Source organism: Nesoenas mayeri (genome assembly GCF_963082525.1).
Source record: "Nesoenas mayeri genome assembly, chromosome: 2".
Lineage (NCBI taxonomy): Eukaryota > Metazoa > Chordata > Aves > Columbiformes > Columbidae > Nesoenas > Nesoenas mayeri.
In genome coordinates, this window is record NC_137543.1 from 121,560,322 (window position 1) to 121,579,222 (window position 18,901).

Below are 18,901 nucleotides of genomic sequence, written 5' to 3' on the forward strand. Positions count from 1 at the left end.
GAGACAATCAGGATACCTTCAGGAAAAACAAAACAAAACAAACAACCAAACAACCCCTCCCCAGAAAAATCCACCCTCCAAAAAAACACCAAGCAAATCTAAAACCTTGAGTAACCTGCAAAAAAATATGCATCTAGAAACTATTTAGAGAAAGCAACACCAATGACAATCACAGTTCAGTAGGGATTTCCCATTTGTGGAAAACCATTTATCTGGGAGATTCTGGCTTATCTTCCACAAGAGTCAGCCTGAGCAGCACACGGACTTGCTGATCTTTAGGTTTATATATTTTTACTACTATTGTTTTAATTAAGTCCTTTCATTTTACCCTAGACCACAAATAAGTCAAAACTTGCTGAAGGGTGATGAAATAGCTAAGCCAAACAAGAAGAACAAAGCAGATGGAAGTAGATTTCTGAAGGTACATTATAGGTGCAAGGGGGAAGGACTAAATCAGGACAAAAACATATGTAAATTTAAACTATCAAACACTAGAAGTTTGAAGTAGTTTTCTTTCAGACTATAGACTGGGCATGAAAAATTCATGACTAAATCAAGATGGACAGGGATTTTCTTTTGAATACATGCCAGGGTCTTAATACTGCAATGCACAAGGCATAAATTCCATTTCTCTTCTCCAAAACTCATACTTTAAGAAAGTTTTGAATCTAAGTCTTCTTCAGTGCAAACATGTAAGAAAATAGACAGAAAGACCAAAATACTGAGTGACAAACTGTGAGATTTTGAAATGAAAAATGTTTCAAAGTACCAAAGCACAAATGTTTAATTTGTGTGTGAGATTTCCTTCAATATATCTCCACTGGGATGTAGTTAGTAAGAATGTGATGTGTCCAGTATACCAACAGGGAACTAAGCCATCTGTGTATGTTTTTAAGAGAATTCTGGAATTCTTCTGGATGAAATGTAATGCCATGCATGAAAATTAGAGTGAAAGATTATGAATATTTCAAAGATAATGATTTATGTTTTGCTTGTACAGTGACACACCACACACATTTTCTGTCCGTAATCTGTAATTTTACATCTTAAGGTTGATTATCATTCCTTGTGACAAAAAGCGTATTTTGACTGGGAAGATACATGTATAGTTGTGTGTACCACTGCACCAGCAGAGACTATGTACCTCTGAGAAATAAATGCTAATAATGGCAATATTTAGTATTATTTAAAAAATCAAAATTTTAGACTAATAAGTTTTGATGATCTATATGATCACACATGGGTATAAAGCCTCTTTTATAAAAACTTCAAGAAATGTTAAGATTGGCCAAGGTCCATTTCTGGAAGTTCCTTTACTCAGCATTTATGAAAATCCAGAAGATACACGTGAAAAGGAAGAACGTATTCTTGCTTACTAAACATTCTTGTTCATTCTTTCTCAACCTAACCTGTGACAGAGTCATTGTATAAGGTCTCAAAAGATATAGCACAACCTATCAGCTTCCTGCTGCAAAAGAAAATTTGATGCAACTTTGCTGGACACATGTTAAACCAAATACTGAGGGTCAGAAACACACAAAATCTTCAAAGTAGCTTTTTTTTATTATTATTATTTACTCAGCTACTGTACAGCCTATGATGACTTGTTTCCTTTGGTTATATGAACAGTTTGACAGATTACTGTGACAAGGTTACTCTTCAATTGATAAAAGGTTTGATAGTGTCGGAACATTTGTCAGAAATGTCCGACATCACATGTAATGGACTCTGCACTTCAAGCATCGATGCTACTCCAGTCTGCTGTTTGCTGTTTAGTGTGCAATACACACCACCTGAAAACACAGCAGAAATACAGAAACACCAAAACAGCCCCATACTTTATCAAACCATTCTGAAGAAAGGGTTTCTCTTCCATAAACCACCTGGCAAAATACATAATAAAAAAACGTTACACATCACTTAAGATGGTGGCCTTCTTGCGGGAATAAACCTGGAAATGGGATAGGCTATGATAAATGTACATAGCCATAAGCATTTCCAGCATCCCCTGTGGTTCTGAGAGAGAAATATTGTTGGGCTTTAGAACATTATTCCTCAGACCTGCCAAATGTCAGACACTGCAAGTGACAGTTGTACTGCTGGCAGCCTTGGCACATGTTAGAGTGGAGGAAATGGGTTCAGAAGGGCTCGTTTTAGGCACTACTAGCTAGCCTTTGGGAACCAGTGCCCTGGACATAAAACAGCTTTGGTGAATACCTCCCTTAAATGCAGCTCACCAAAAATCTCTCACTGCAAAATAATAATATGGTTGATGGATTAGAATTCAGGTCTTCCCTTCACATCTTGTAGCAAACTATGCTAATACTTCCAATTAGGGAAGCCCAAGACCCAGCATTTTCTGCTGTTTTGTGAATACCTGTTCACATGAAGTCTTTAAAGTATGGCGAGACCGCAGCCATGTAAGCTGAGAGCTCTATAAAAGGCCATCATTTCTGAAGAGACCCATGTATGTCTTGCTCACACAGCAGCAGATTGCTGCTATACAAACTGCTTTTTTTTTGAGGGGTGGGGGGAAGAGAAGGGATTTGGACCTTTATCCACCATCCACCTCCCCTATGTATCTGCAAAAGTAAACAAAATATCTTGCAATATATTACTTTTAAAATCTATATGTTGCCATGACAAAGCATTGCATTTTCATAACTTTAAGTTTCCCTGTTTTTCCCTTTTGTTTTGATAGATACTTCTAATATTCTGAAAAAAAGACAGAACAACTATCGGTTTTTTCCTCAGTTCCATTCAGCCAAAGGATAGAAAATCAGCAAAATGAATGTCAGCATTTTGCCTAAAGAGCATCTGTTCACACAGGAACTCCATGATAGCAATACAAAGCCCTCTAATCATAGACCAGATTAAGTTTAGTGGAGCACATTAAAAATTTGGCCACAGTGCTGAAAAGAAGCTCTCAGATACTCAATGTGCACTCCCCATACACAGACAAGGGGGAGGGACGTGCTCTCTGAACTTCATGACTCAAGTAATGCTGCTCGTACCACAGCCGACATGTGGCTCACACCACAACTGCAGCACTAAGCGCCAAAGGCAGGAGGTTCCTCTAGGAATAGTTAGTTCATTCCCCATCAGCTGCTCGGCTGAAAGCATTTGTCTGAACTTGAAGAGGGTCAGACTGCAAGAAGATGTATAGCAAAATAGCTTTTCGAATGCCAGCAGCCTACAGTCAATTTATACCTACTGAGGATCTGGCCCTTGAACTGGGATTATCTGTGACTGTCACAAGTGGGAAGTGTCAATGAATGTAGTTTGTACAAATGTCAGACAGGTACACTCGCAATTCAGCTTGCATGAAATATGAAAAATCACCAGCATGCTACACTCCTGGGAACAGTGAGCCAGTTCTATCTGTAGCAGCTTTAGTAGGAGAAAGTCACAGGGAGGAGTTTTAAGCTCACATCATTTTGCTATAGTTCAGATATCACTTCTGTAAGACTTCTAGTTCAGTCCTGGACAGCCATGTCCGCATAAAGCATACTTAGAGAAGCCTTTCAGCACTCTTGCTCAAAATCAGGAAATGCAGAATGACATAAAATTCTAACATCTCGTTCAATTGTTACTCCTATTGCAAGCCTCAAAACAACAGCCATTTGGATTCAAGTCAGTAGATCAGCCCCAGACACTTACTTTACAAAACTTCATTTATTGATCTCTATTTGAAAGGCTGATTTGTGATGAAAAATATCAGAGACGCTCCTGTCTTTTGGAATAGACTATTCTATGACAAAAGCACTGCAGTTCTGTATAATCACAGGGGTTAATTTTTATTGTTTTACAAATCTCTCCGTGTTCTTATTTCAACACAAATAAAAATGTGTTATCCTTAATTCCACTCAGGCAATCTCTGGTAAGAATCTCAAACTGGATCATTCCCCTCCCACATGTCATCAATAATAATCTAAATTTTGGAAATTCAGCCGAGTTCTCATTTCCAGCCCTATTACCCACTGCATTCAGTTGAATGAGGTGGGGCAACAGGGGGAAACATTTTAGGAAACAGTTCTGCTGATGATGCATAAGGGGTAAAGAGCTCCTTTCCGCTGCTTCTCCAGTTTCAACTGGAATAAAACACAATAAACCCAATATTTATCAGTACAATCTGCAAACATACTCTCAAGATAAACAGGGAGGTAGGAGGTGCTACTTTCTACATCACCAGTTTTCAGTGGAACTGCAATTAATTAGATATCAGTTGGAAGGCCACCTTCAGTGGGTTTTATTCATCCCAATCTTTGAGCCTGGCAATGTGTGACATAGCAACCAAAAGATGTGATAAATGACTCGGGTGGGAACACCCAAGTTTTGTTGTGCACACAGGTTATGATTCACAGATCATTGTAACTATAAAATGCCTCATTAGGGAGGTTTTCTTGCCATGCAAATTCTCCTTTCAACATAAGAAAGAAAGCAGATTAAAATAAACAGAAGTGAATGTGAAGGCCCTCACGTCTCTGTCCCCCGAAACTCATTACCAGAAGGTTTTCAACAGGCATTAATTAGCTGTTCAAACTAAGGGAATAATGGTTAACCCTCCAGTACAGGAGGCTTCTGATGTCTTTTTGTGGGAATACATAAGTGCAAACTGCAAGGCCAGCTTTGACATTTTCCTGCTGGAAGATATCAAGTATTTTAAGTGCACTTACGGCTGGCACAGCTTGATAAGGTCCTGGTCGGTGGTGCCGGGTGGAAGGCCTCGAATGTACAGGTTGGTTTTACTCAACTGCTCTCCGCTGCTGTTGTTGCTGCTGTTGTTGCTGCTGTTTGTGCTGGGGCTGGGAGGAGCCATGGGGTGGGGAGCTGGTGCATAGGACTGCTGGAGACAAAACAAAACAAAAAGGCTGTTACTGGAAAACTAAAGCATGAGGGACCGATGTGCTTTACCCAGGTAACTCCAGAGCTACACACTGAGAGCATCCTTGTCCTGCCCTCCCACCTACCTCCAGCTCACCACTCCTACAGCAAGTGCACTCACCCCGGGCCAGTAACGCCTTTCAAACACAAAACGGAGCCGAGATTTTGGGTTTAGCCGTGGCTATGAAGTGCATTATTTTATTTTTAAATCTGGAATTAAAGTAGCCAGATTATGAGCCTACTTTATCTAGATCACAAAATAAAGCTCTGAAATGACAGATACTTGGGAGTAACTGGTATTAAAGGAAGAAGTTAAACACAATCTGCTTAAAGAATACTCTAGGACACAAATAAGAATATCTAGCCAAAGGTACAGAAGTTGGTGCCAGAAGCCTAGTTAGTCTTTTCTAAACAGGAGAAGCACCCAGTGCACGCACAGTCAGGTAGCAGAGAGTTAGCCAGCCTGAGAGGGGAAAAAATACCAAGGCAGCCTGAAAAGACTGTCATTATAGACGCCCTTCACAGTAGAGAAACAGAGTTTGGAAAAGATGATCAGGCTAGGACCTCCCGCTCTCAAAACCTTACCCACTTCTGAAAAACCACAAACCACACACAACAACTGAGAAATATCACTTAAAAAGGGAGCCATTCTCGCAGGGAAAACAACACCATCCCTTAACTCCACACTAAATATTAATACATGCTATGAAAGAAGACACACACATGCTATAAAGATTACCTAAGCACCTCCAATCTTGGGCAACAACAGGGAATTTGAGTGCAACCATCCCTGGCTCTCTGCCCACCAGTGTATCTTACTCGCAGCACAGAGTGCTTGTCAGGAGAACAAGGAAGAGTTGCAGGAGGAGGCCATGTCCTGCCACCACTGTGACCTCAGCAGAAAAGCTGAGATGTAGGGGAGAAGCTGGAAGAGCTGGAGGATGAGTCTCCAGTCAGGGAAACTGGAGTCAGAGCTCCAGGAAGGTAACCACCAGCTGAGAGGGGCAGAAATCCCATTTCCACAAGCTGATCAGCCAATTCTGCTAGCAGTATGCATGGTTGCAACAGCAGGTAAATGTTGGGCCAATGCTAAGTTAACCACGATGTGCTAATGGACTAATAAAAGCTAAACACATACTATTTTCATTACAGCAGCAATGACACTTCAGTGACTTCTAATATGCTCATTCTGCATTTAGGCCTTGAACAGAGAAAATATTTAAGTCTGTAATTCTGATCACGCTAATTAACTGCCCCTTTCATTTCAGTGGCCCTACTTTATGCTTATAATCATGCACACACTAAATCAGAGCCTTGGTAGATGGATATTTTTAAATTAGTAGCTCTAAACTCTTTCAAACAAGTTCCCTTACCTAGGAGAACCCCAGAAATTTGGAGAATATACAGGAAGCATGAGTGGTGGCTGAAGCTTTGATTAAATACATAAAACAACACACTTGCAGTGATGCCTTTCCTGCTGCCTTCTCCTTCCTTCTTACCAGTTTCTCCCATTTAAACCAGTAGAGTGGGAATACACCATCAAGTGTCAGGCCATCAGAATCCCTCTGCAATCTAGCCTGGTTGTAACGTGACTTAAGTAGAACTCATTAAAAGGAAAAATCAGTTTAATAGACAGCGCAATTGCCATGCTAGCAAGTAATGACATTCACTCTCATCTACGCTAGACGAGAAAGGGCAATGAGCTTCCTTTCCCTGAGTATCTGCACAGATACTTTTGCTGACAAGCAAAGCACTTAATGCATAGGGATCATATTTCTCTGCACACACATTTTATCACTCGGCAATCCCCACCCATCCCAGCTTCAATGTCATTACCAGAAATAGAGAGCTGAAGCAGCAGCCCCAAGTACCAGCATGGGAAATGGCCTCGACTGAGCCCCGGTGCCAGGGGCATGTCCTGGAAATCAGCTTCACAGCCATGGCATGGCTGGGTAAAACTGCAGGCAACGGTACCCTCCAAAAATACACAGACACTTGCATCTTGAAACATCCTGGCTGAAAGCATATTTAATCTCTAGGCACTGCAGGGCCAAGGTACAGGTAGATGTGTATGCATGTAGCACGTATTTGGCTTTAGTATACAAAGAGCTCAGGAAATATCCCATGATAATTTTGCACATTTTGAGAATCAGTAATGTAAAATTAAAAAAAAAAAAAAAAAGAAAGAAAATCAAGGTAATATTCTTTGTGCTTTACCCCCACACTTCCAATTTTAACACACACATTGAATGCATATAAATTATGTAAAGCAAGGACAGACTTATCTGTAATCCAATAAAGTGCTATGTACTTTAATTATTAATTGTTATTATCATATATGTCTTAGAAGTGGACAACAAGTAAATGGCCTATTCTCACACCAACCTATTAAGCATGGAAAAAAAAAAAGTGGAAATATGCCTTTGAAAAACAGAGAGCAATTTTCATTCTATTATGAGATCTTTATCCTCACACAGAGGAAAGCACTGGGGGCCTAATTCTAATTTAAGACATTTTATCCCCCTTAACCAGCTGAAAAGGGACCTAGAAGTGAACACAAATTACATTTACACTGATTTCAAGGCCATAGCTATTAAAAAAAAAAAAAAAAGTCCTTGGTATACCCAGAGAATTAGGCCATGAATAGGTGGTCTCTCAGGCAAGAGCTGCTCAGACAATAGGCACACACAGGTGTCCAGGTTCACATCAGCATCCACAGAGATGCTTTAAAGGTTGGTGGGCAGAGAGGTGGCCGCACTCTGTTTTGGAGAATGCTGATCTCCTCAGACTGGCAAGCACTGGTACACTCCAAACCCTCTTCACTAATAAATCTCAGCCAGTGCAGCCCGCAGTAATTTCCATGCCTACCCAATATCCCAGAATACCATCCATAGAAAGATTACAAAATTGCCTGGGCTAGGACTGATGACATCTTCTGGCTGGTTGCCAGGCTAAAAGCTTCAGGTCAGAAGAAAGCTTTGAATTCTTGTTTCCTGAGCTGATGAGCGTATGACTGATGGCAGAAGTACGTATTTTGCCTGCAAAGGAACAACGGGTCTGGTTCGTTAATCTCCACGTAATAACTGGAGTGAAAGAAATTAATGTCAGCCTGATGAGGATCCCAGATAAGGACCACTTGCTACTGGATCCCAGACAATGCCCAAGTGGGGCATTGCCTGGGGAGCCACCTGTGCACCCAACGGCAGGACATTTGGGGCTTGTTCTGACATCAGCCCCCTCCACAGCCGGGAGCAAAGCACTGAGCTTCTCTGCCATGAGAGCCACCAGGGGCACTGCTTTCCAGACTGGCTCAAAACACCCCGACACCAGCTGTAGCAATCTGGGAAAGATGTTTTGCCAACACAGCCGAGCACAGGACCTGCAGAGCTAGAGAAAAAAAAAGTATTAGGCAACATCTACATGTTGTACTTCAAAAGGGAGCCGGAATTCAGAGCTGGCTTTGCCTTTAATTTTTTCAAATAACCAATTTAACCAACTCATTTTTCAATTCTCATGCTTCATTATTCAATGGGGAGCGTTGGGGGAATGAACTGGTTTGCAGATCATTCCAAGCAGCTTATTAATTTAGCATGACTGGCTAACAGGATTTGTTTTCATCTTTGAAAAATGAATGAAATTTCTCCTTTTTCGTTATTTAAAAGTAAGAAATTAATGTGCTTAATTCTTATCCAGTCTCATGAACACACACTTGTGCTTAAACCCTGCCTCTCTGAAACAAGTGTCCCATGCAAGCGTGCACAGCTAAGCATGAATAATGAGATACCTTGGTCTTTCTTACTCAATAACCCAGAAATGCTGAAGCAGAAGCTTCTCGGTTACTAAATGAACACCACTCCTCCTTCCAACATCCAACCTCCTTACGCAAGAATAGTATTTATCTTCCCATGGCAACCACAGCACTCTTATGTATTTTTTCATTTGTTGCAAGTTTAGTCTAAAGCATTTTTCCTCTAAAGAAAAACACTATTTAAAAAGACAAATTTCAAATATTTTTTCACATATAATTCCTTTTGGATGGGAATAACAGGCCCCAGATGCCAAGTTGTAGAGTCTGCTTTATTAGCAGCAGCTGGCTCCTTGGCAGGCTTGTGAGGTGGTTGGGCTTGTGGTTTTGGAGTGGCCTCAGAGCCTGGGATACAGCTGGACAGCTATGCTAATGGACTAGCCAATTCATTTGTATTCACCTTTGGCTATCCCAAATTCATACTATTTTATCCACTTGAAAGTAAGGTCTTGGAAAGATTCCCCATTAACACCAATACATTGACTTTTTCTATCATAGTGCATATTTTATACTAAAAAAAATATAGTATGACACACAGAACTGCTTTAAAACACGCATTCTTTAAGCATTTGCGAACTCACACTATCCATTTCACTCAGAACAGAGCGTTTTCCAGCTGCTAGATTCATCTCACTTACAGCCCAATTGCTACACAATTCCCTCAGCTCCTGATTGAAAAGATAAAATAAGGTGAAGTAAATACAAATAAATTGTGCAAATATCAGTTTGGAGCTCACAATAGCAAAACACTGTTCTCTTTACACCCTACTGTACAAAGGAGTAATTTTTGAGAGCTGGAGGGTTCTTACTGGCCAATTATAGTAATGATGAGAGGATGCCATCAACTTAGCAGCCTGTTTATGGGATTTTGGAGCTGACTGAACAGCAAATCTCATATCAAGCAAAAGACAGTCATCACAGTTGCAAAGAAAACAGAGAGGTAGGGCAAATATAATGAAAAGAATGACATAAAATCCACAGCAACTCTTCTGCCTCAGTGAGGAGCAGCACCAGAAGGTAAGCTGTATTTCTCATCCATAGCCAGGCAGGATAGAAAAGTGAATGAAAGATGAACATTGAACTGGCAACACAGAAACCTTGTCTATTTTAGAAAGGCTGCAGTTAAGGGAGCTTGAGTCATAATGTCTTCCAGAGTTTGTAGGACACTCTTGCAGAATCCAGCCATGACTATAGTCTAGATTCCATCTGGCCAATGAAGGCCTGGAAGACAGAGATCCCTTTGGACACTCCCCTACATAGGCAGATCTTTCCATAGACATCTAACAGCAAACAAACAGAAGTCATAGTGCACGTATTTTCTAACCTCTCTGCACAGTGACAAAGCTTCCTGGATTGTTTCTGTAGAAGCAACAACCCACCACTTGGCAACATCTTCCATTTGTAAAGGAATGCCACATGACAATGTACGTAACCTCCGACGATGAAAACAGACAATAAGCTTGAAAGTCTGTTCCATCACAGTCCTCTCAATCTGGAAAACCAGAACACACTGCAAGAGGACTTCGATTTCTCTGAATCACTCCCAAGGCCTTTAAAAGTGATTTGCTGGATAAGAGAAGACCAGTGAGTCAAAGCTGCTGGGTTACGGTCTCTGTGTTGCCACTACATCACTGCGCTACCCCAAGCAAGTCATTTACATTCCTGATGTCTCAGTTTACCAACTTGTAATGATGCTTCCTTACCTTTTCAAGGCTTATATAATGCTCTGATTACTGGATGAAAGATGCTACTGAGAACTGCAATATCACTTAAAGATGAGGGAAAATACTATTAAAAAGAAACTTCACAACCAAAGCTACTCCTAATTCTTTTGCAGATAAAAATGATTTCTGCATACAATGATTTTACTACCTTGTATCTAAACTGAATGAACAAAATAATTTTAAAGCTTAAATAGAATGCCAATCCAATTAACTTTCTCATTAAAAATTGTTTTATTTTTTTAAAAAAACTTAAAATTATTCAATCACAGTGCCCTCTTGCTCATCTTCTAACATACAATAAACTTTTTTTTTTTTGTTTCATTCTATTCCAAATGGTATTTTTAGTCCACAGGAAGAAGGTGTCATCATGTTTTGCTCACCCTTTCTTTTCACATAGCAAAAAAAGAAAAATGCGAAAAATGAAAATCATTAATAAAAAATAGTCCTTCAATAGGCACAGTAGTCATTCAACAGTCAGATTAAAACTGGCATTTGATGGATTGACAAGACACTTCGAGGTTTTTGTTTCACACACAAAGCTGTTGAAATTAGTAGGCTAAATACTCCTGGGGCTTACAATTCCCCTGAACCTGGCACAAAGCACAAGAGCTCCATAAAGCATAAGTTTGCGAAGAATTTGGCTCAATTTTCTCTGTTCTAAAATACTTCTCTTCCAAATCACAACTGCCTAGCTTTTAGCATTTCATAAGTGCCTACAGGTAGACAATACATAGGATGCAATGCATCTAAGGGAAGAGCAATAAGGCCTTTATCAGACAGGACCTGCAAAGTATGGTCTCATTTTATACAGTTTTTTGCATTACAGCAAACCAACCAACCAACAAATTTCGAAAGCAAATAGGCCAAGTGGCAACCAGTTTATCTTGAAGTATGATAAAGTTTAAATAATAAAGTAGACTGAAGCACATATCATGAGAACAGACTGATGGTCACCTCTCCTGAGGATGAGCAGGCCCCAGTGAAACCCACTCCAAGACAAGGGAATGCCACAGAGATGAAGAGCATCATTTGCAGACTGTGAGCACCCTGGCCACTGCTGTCCCCCTGGGTTTTGGTCACTAAATAGATTTAAGTTGCAGAGACACCAACCCCAGCCCTTCACCCTCTCCTCCCTACATGCTGCTATATCAAAGGTAAAACTACTCATCCCTCATAAGCAATTTTCTGTTTATCTGTGGACGGCCTGTCTCTCTGGACTAAACTATGGTAGCTTCCCTGAATTAGGGCTTCTCACATCCAGACAGGAGGGTACAAATTAGTCCTTAACACTAAAAACCCAAAGACTACAAATAAGAGTTGTGTCACCAAGTAACTGTTTTCCAGAATGGGAAATAACCTTCACAGCCTCATCTCCTCTCCTTTATTTCATGGCAGAGGGCTCCAGTGACAGACCATTCCTGTGGCGTTATTTATTTCTCAGCAAGGGAGAAGAAGAATTCTTCTTATAGATAAAATATTTTGGCACTTTGGCAAACTCGTAAACAATAACCTGTATTCTTTGACATAAATTAGTGTTATTACTTCATTACCAAATCCATTCATATTTTATTGATGTACTGAGACTAAATGTGAACAGATTCTAGATCCTAAAAATACTAAATCTAAGCAATCTGGATGATAAAACATTGTAATTCCCCTAATAAGAATATTTTAGAGCACGGATCAAAAAATGACAGCAATTACTGCCTGTGATACAGCAACTTTGTGTTAAAAAAATGGGGGGGGGGGGGGGGGGGGGGGAAGCAGAGAAGTAACATATATAAGCAGAAATTATTATTTGCGTTTACATTTCCACTTAGCCATTTTTTGGGCTACAATGACGAAATGTCGATCCATTTGAAGGTTAACAATAAAAATGCAGATCAAAAGGCTGATGCTTAAATTTTCCAAATGTTTGCAAAAACAAACAAGTTTTTGGGTTTTTGGTTTTGAGAAACTAAATTTACTCTCTGGGTATTTGTTTACATGTGGCAGACTAAAAGCATCTTGGAACTAAGATGTAGGAGGCACGTGCTTCAGTGCACTGCTTTTCTGCACACAGTCCACGCATACCACATCATCAACACTGGTGCAAGAACCTAAGCCCAATAAAAGCCCATCACATAAAACCGAACTTAAAGCACAGGACAAAACCAAAACACTGATATCATTTCTGTCCTCTCCACTTGAGAATTTTGTGAGCAGAGATCAGAAGCAGATGGGTTTTCGTTTTGCAGTATGGAAGCCAAACCAAAAAGTCTTTTTTCAAAATCCAACCCAAGTTTCCTCAGTTTGCCTTTCTTATGGAAGAATGAAGTGGGAAGTCTGCCAGTGTTAATGTGAGCATTGGTGGGATGGAGGAACCAGGGGTGGCAGGGTTGCCCAGGAGCCCTTTATCTCCTCATGTTACCACAACAAGCTTTTGCAGATGTGTATGGGGAACCTCTGGTTCCCTCCACCCAGTGCTATATAAAGACAAGCTGTGCCTCCCCTCCTGCGGCTAGAAGAATCCACAGAACACAAAGTTTGGGAAAGGTCTGTCCCAAAGATAACAGCGTGACACCATCAGGACAGAATCTCGGGTATTCCACAATAGCCAGAGTTGATGTTTTTTTCGGAGCCCCTTGGGCTACAGCAACGCACTGCTCCTAGGCCGGTGGCCAGAAGATGCCCACAGAAGATATGAGCCATCACAGACCTCACCACAAGTTTACTTCCAGTGCAAACTCCTCTAACAAGTTCATGACAACAAATAGCTTTTTAAAAACGTTTCCTATACAAGTCATTACAGTTGATACCTAATATCTCACCTAAGAAGAAACCAATCTCATTAAACTGATGTCTGTAATGTCATTAAAAGGACAGCTAGAAAGCCCTCTGACAGTCAGCTGATATAGCTGGGACAAGGATCAGAAGGTAGTGGTTAGGATTTAGCTGTCAGCCTACAAGGGTAGTTAGCCAAGGTGGTACTGGGCACCTTCACGCTTGTGACAGCCCTGAATTCTGCACCACAGACAGCTGAGGGAGGGAAGGAAGCTGAGGTGGCCACATATGGGGCTCACCACAGGCCACATGCCGCAGGAGGCAGCTGGGTCTGAAACCCCATGCTAGGAACCTCTCTGCTCTTTTAGGGACTTTTCTATATCCTTAAAATGAGTTGTCTATGTGAAAGTGTGAGTTTTGTAACGAAGTCACCATTACACATGAGCTAGGAAACTGTTTGGATCCACATAAAGACTGAATGAAGGAATGGGTCTGCAAGCCCTGAAAGGAACTTGGTACTGAGATGAGTTGCTGACTTTCATCAGGACAAAGGCAGCTTTGAGCATCACACAACCAGTATCTCAGGAGCACACACAATGCTAGGCACCTGGGAAGCTAAGCAAGATTCACCACAATACACTTGGGAATTTAAGCACTTCCATTTTCAGCTAGTGTGTCACTAAGTGCTTAAACTCATATGTTAAGGAAGCTGAATATAAACACTCTCTACTTTGTTATCGTAGACTCTGGTGTCTTATAAAAAACTCACTTTTCTCTGTATTTAATGTATCGGGCACAGGAGGTAGTGTGGGAAATGCTATTTAATTTTCTTTGATTTAACAAGCATCTACTATAATTTTCATTTAAATTTTCTTCCAGACATTAATTAAATCCCCTTGAAGAAAAAAAATTACTAAATAAAATAAATATTTAATGCAAAAATAGAGAACCTCTTTATTTTTTGAATTTTCAGAATTACACTCAATTTATTGACAGGCATTTCTACCTTTTTCCTTAAAATTCAACCTTCCCTAAAAGACATTGGATTTGAGGATTAATTTACTCCAGCAAGTTATGAATGTGTAAAAAACCCCAACATTGTTGTCCTTTTGAATCTATAGAATAGAATATTTCCATGTTTTCATTTCCATTCATAATCGCATTAGGAAATCATATGTACCTTAGGCTGAATTGAAGCCTGAGCATTAAACCCTCAGGGGTATATCCTATATTCACATCAAATGCAGACTGAGGCAAAAAGTTCGAACTGATCAGCCCACCCTGAGGTGTATTTGACCACCTGTGCAACTAGATGTCACAGCAGTTACTGCCTAGCATGCACTTTGTTGTCATGGCTGGAGGTCCTGGTAATGCCCACAGGACTACTGAATGATGAAAGTCAACTCCTAAATTTTATAATACTTGAAGTCATTGGAAGATAACAATAATATCTTAGCACCTAGTGAGATTTTGACTTCTGTTTTCACTAGGATGTAAATAAAAGCTTTAACATTTTTGAAAGTAAGAAAAACCACATGCAACTTCAACTTCAGAAAGTCTACTTTCCTTCAAAATAAGTGAATCTGAATATGCATAACCTTGTCCTGCTGGTTAGACAAACGAAAGACCCATCATTTCTTCCATGGTAACCCAGTGTTATTCAGCAAGTCCTTTCCCTTTTAATTCCTATTTCTTCCTTCAGTGTTTCAACCATTTCTGGTTTTTAGCACTTCCCAGAGCAGGGGAAAATATAATTTTAAAAAAAGTCTAAATTTACTACGGTATAAGTTCTCAGTCTCTTCCCATTTCCTCAACAACAGATTGTGCTTCTGTGCTTGTCCGAAATTTCAAATGTCATTTGACTCATGCACTCGGAAATGTTGACTCAATTAAAATATCCATACAAAACTAACTTGCAGTTTGGTGACGGTAACCTACCCTCTTTTTTCTGATATGCTTAGAATGGCTCATAATCCCTGCAGAAATTTAATTTCATCATGACAACTTTCTTTTCTCAGTTCCCTAAAAATCACCATTATTTTCTGCAAAATGTTGTGAGATGATGAGCCAAATATCTTGCTAACATACACAGATTCAGCTGAAGACATTTCGTCCAAACCACTTTGGGCTTTGTGCCATTCACTTTTTCCATACTGTGCATAACAATATGAAGAACTGAACTTGCATGCACAGAGCTGAGAGGTGAAGAGCTTTGCAATGTGGGGACTCAGCTGCTTCATTATGCATCTGTGTAAAATCCAACAGAACACTAATTGGGATAATGAGATACTCCTGTTGCAAGCAATAGGAATTCAGAGTAACAGGATACATATGTTAAAATTCCTGAAACAAACCAGAAATTTTAAAAAATAAGCGAGATTCTAACACATTCATCTGTATTTACTATGTTTTTCACCCAAATTATATATTTCTTGATAAACAACAGCTTAAATTGCCTCTGCACTGCAACATTGCTTCCAATCTCTTCTGTTAGCTTTCTGGCTTTTTGACCTTTTAATATTCTTCATTCACACATGATTTATTTTTTAAGTCTGCATTTTTTTCCTCTGGAAAGAGTATGTATTTGAAGTCATTTCAAATGTTAAAATGGGATAAGTAAAATAAGAAGAAAAGTCTCCTTAATACATTTCCTTAATAAATGTTGCTTGAATAATGTTAGCATGTAATAATAAGGTTTATACCTTATCAGATACATACAAATACTCTAAAAGTCTTAATGCCACTTAATAACACTGTTTCAGACTCATATGCATGAGATGTTGAGCAAAAATAAGAAATTCAAATCTAAAATGAGAAATAATTTAACTAATAAACCAGAAGAGTGACAGCTACAATCACTTCTAACAAAACCATAATCAGATTGTAACGGTAACATGCCGTGTTACCAGCTGGAGCAGAAATTGGTTGGGAATACCAGGGCAACATCTCTGGGCACACTGGAAGCAAAAGGAAGACTAAGGAGAACACCTGCCCACCGCTGAACAGGGCAGGGGACCAGTGACAAAGGCCACAGAAGAGGAAAGGGCACTTGGTGCTTTCTTTGTCTCGGTTTCTCTGGGCAAGGTCTGCTGCCAGAATGCTCACATCTGCCTGACTAGATATTGGGCCTGGGTTGAGAGGTGCTGCCCCAGAAGAGGAGCGCTACAGTAGAAACTAGTCCAGGAAGCCACTCACAGGTTACTCAACAACAACCGCAAAGGAGACGGCCAATGTCACCATGAGGCTGCTCTCCTTCATTTTTGAAAGGTTGTGGCAACTGGAGATATCAGAATGTTCCCGATGACTGGAAACAGGGAAACATTACTCCGGTCTTCAAAAGATGGGGAACCTGAGGAACCGCAGGTTGGACACAGCCTGGCAAAACTGAAGTGCAAAGCCTCCTGGGAGCTGTGTCCAAGCACATGAGGGACAGGGTGATTGAGAGCAGTCAGCATGGATGAATAAGGGCAAAAACCACTTGGCCAACTTGCTCACCTTCTGTGTTGAGAAAACTGGTTCTACAGATCACAGGAGAGGAGCGGATGGTGTTTACCTTGACTTTACCAAGGCTTGCAACATGGTCCTCCATAGCAGCCTTGCAGTCAAACTGAGGAAGGCATGAGCTGGAGTGATGACAAGGAAAATAAAAAGCTGTTTGGAAGGTGATGCTCAAAGGGGAGTTGTCAATGGTTTGAAGTCTAACCAGCAGCCAGGCACAACCAAAAGGTTGATTGTTCCTACCATGTGACTGGCCACACTATCACCAACAAGCTGAACAACAGGAGGAACTGCACCCTCGCTGAGACTGTAACACCAAGACAGGGCAGCGGTTGACTGACCAGAGAAAAGAGCTGTTGCAAAATATCAATATCAGTATGTCCAATGCTATAAGAAATAACTACTCAACACAAAAGTCCTTCACCTCATGCATTACATAGGTTAAAAACCCTCCAAGTTGACTTACAAAGAAAATGTCTCCTAAGGGATTTCTGCAGGTGCAGATATATCCCATGATCAAATTTAACTGCACACAAAGGATTTACTAAGACTGAGACATCTGAACTTTATTCCTTTGATATGCTTTGACCTCAAGTTTAGTTCATTTGCTGAAGTCATTATTAAACAACGTTTCAAACAGATTTCAGCAGCAGTAGTATTTACATTAATGCAATATCCTTGGGTTAAAGGAATTAAAAACGCTGAAAATCCTATTCCTCGGCTTCTTTGAAGATCTACAGTGTAGTCTAAGGCAACACTGTTTAAGAAAAATCAGTACCATTTTAAAGGCAGTCTGATTCGCAAGAATTTGAAATAAACTGGCAAATCTAAAAAACCAAATCTCTGAGACTAAAGGTTACACAATTAATGCCACTGCCAGCTGCCATCACATAATCAAAGTTCAATGTTGGTAAGATTTTACATTAAATGCACCCCTAGTTAAAAAAATAATGTTTTGTTTCTTAAAATGGGAAGGGCAATCTGACTCTGCCAGTTATATCAAGCCATAGGTCCCAATGGGCAGTGTGCTCAGACCAGGCACTCAAAAGTATCCGAGTTCAATCTCAGACATAATATGTCTCACACAATAGACCTAAAGTGGTAAGTACAACTTAAGCCTCAATTTTGGGGAATTTGGCTCAAGAAAAATAACTTCTTCAGTGATCTTGAAACTGCAACGGTATAGTAAAAGACATCAGCACAAATACTGCAGGTCTCCAAGGTGTGTTTGAGGACAGCTACAGGACCGAATTCTACTTACAACACAAGGAACTAAACTATCACTAAATACCTCTGCAAAGGCTGGGATCTTGTGTAAAGCAGAACATGTCTAATGAAGTATTTAATGACCACATGGTAATGACTGCTCAAACAGGATCCAAATTCAGCCTGCACAGGCTCATTCAGAAGTCCAGCATTTCCCAGCTTCTGACTCCTTGACTGCAGGACCTTAACTTCCTCTAACATAATTAACAGAGTCTGATAACAAAAGATGACAGTTACTTTCTGTAAGAAACACCACATTTTGGAAAATAAATACCCACCTAGCACAGATTTCTACATTTGGGAGTTGCTAATAACAAGTGTTCTGAGAAATAGCATAAGAAATGCAAGTATAGCGTAATAATTTCCACAGCACCTTCCGCTTTTGGACTTCCCAACCAGAGGCTGCACATGGACCATCAACCTAACACATACCAAAGGTCCTACCTCTTCCATGATCTGGCCCATTTGGACTTCAGTCCTCAAAAACCTTTCTGTGGCATCAGTTTTATAATGTAATTTGACACTAAAAAAAAAAAAATCCTCTTACTTAAATCTGCAACCAAAATAATTTAATTGGTGCAGCCTTTCCCCCATTCTTGTTTTACAAGGAAAATTTTTCAGTGGTTCTTCTTCCACCTTCTTCCTACCATTCAGAACATTTTATGTGAAACACTGCCATACTGTATCCAATGGCTTACATGGATAATCCTCAAAAACATGCGGAGGTGGCAGCCACCCAATCAGGGGGATTGCCATCACATCTTTTTGCAAGTAAACAAAACATCGTTGACATGGTGATACAAGTGCCAAAATACAGTGTCAGATTATTAAAAGTGCTAGATATTTTGGCACACTTTGAAAAACAAATGTCTATATTAAAAAATATTTCTTCTTAGGGATTCCTTCTAAAAGGAAAACAATAAAAGGGAACCCTAAACTGAAAATGTATAGACATTCTTTT

At 40.0% G+C, this 18,901-nt stretch overlaps 1 protein-coding gene across 5 annotated transcripts in view; it reads right to left on the reverse strand.

Moving 5' to 3' along the window:
• RBMS3 (RNA binding motif single stranded interacting protein 3) overlaps window positions 1-18,901 on the reverse strand; it is a gene marked incomplete at both ends in the record, with an annotated part of 435,160 nt that overhangs the window by 333,314 nt on the left and 82,945 nt on the right. For 3 of the 5 annotated variants that reach the window (XM_080338490.1, XM_080338486.1, XM_080338488.1), the window contains one exon: window positions 4,677-4,846. In XM_080338490.1, coding sequence (XP_080194616.1) covers window positions 4,677-4,846 — 170 coding nt within the window. The remainder of the gene's footprint in view (window positions 1-4,676; window positions 4,847-18,901) is intronic. The other 2 variants (XM_080338489.1, XM_080338487.1) reach the window with 1 other exon arrangement.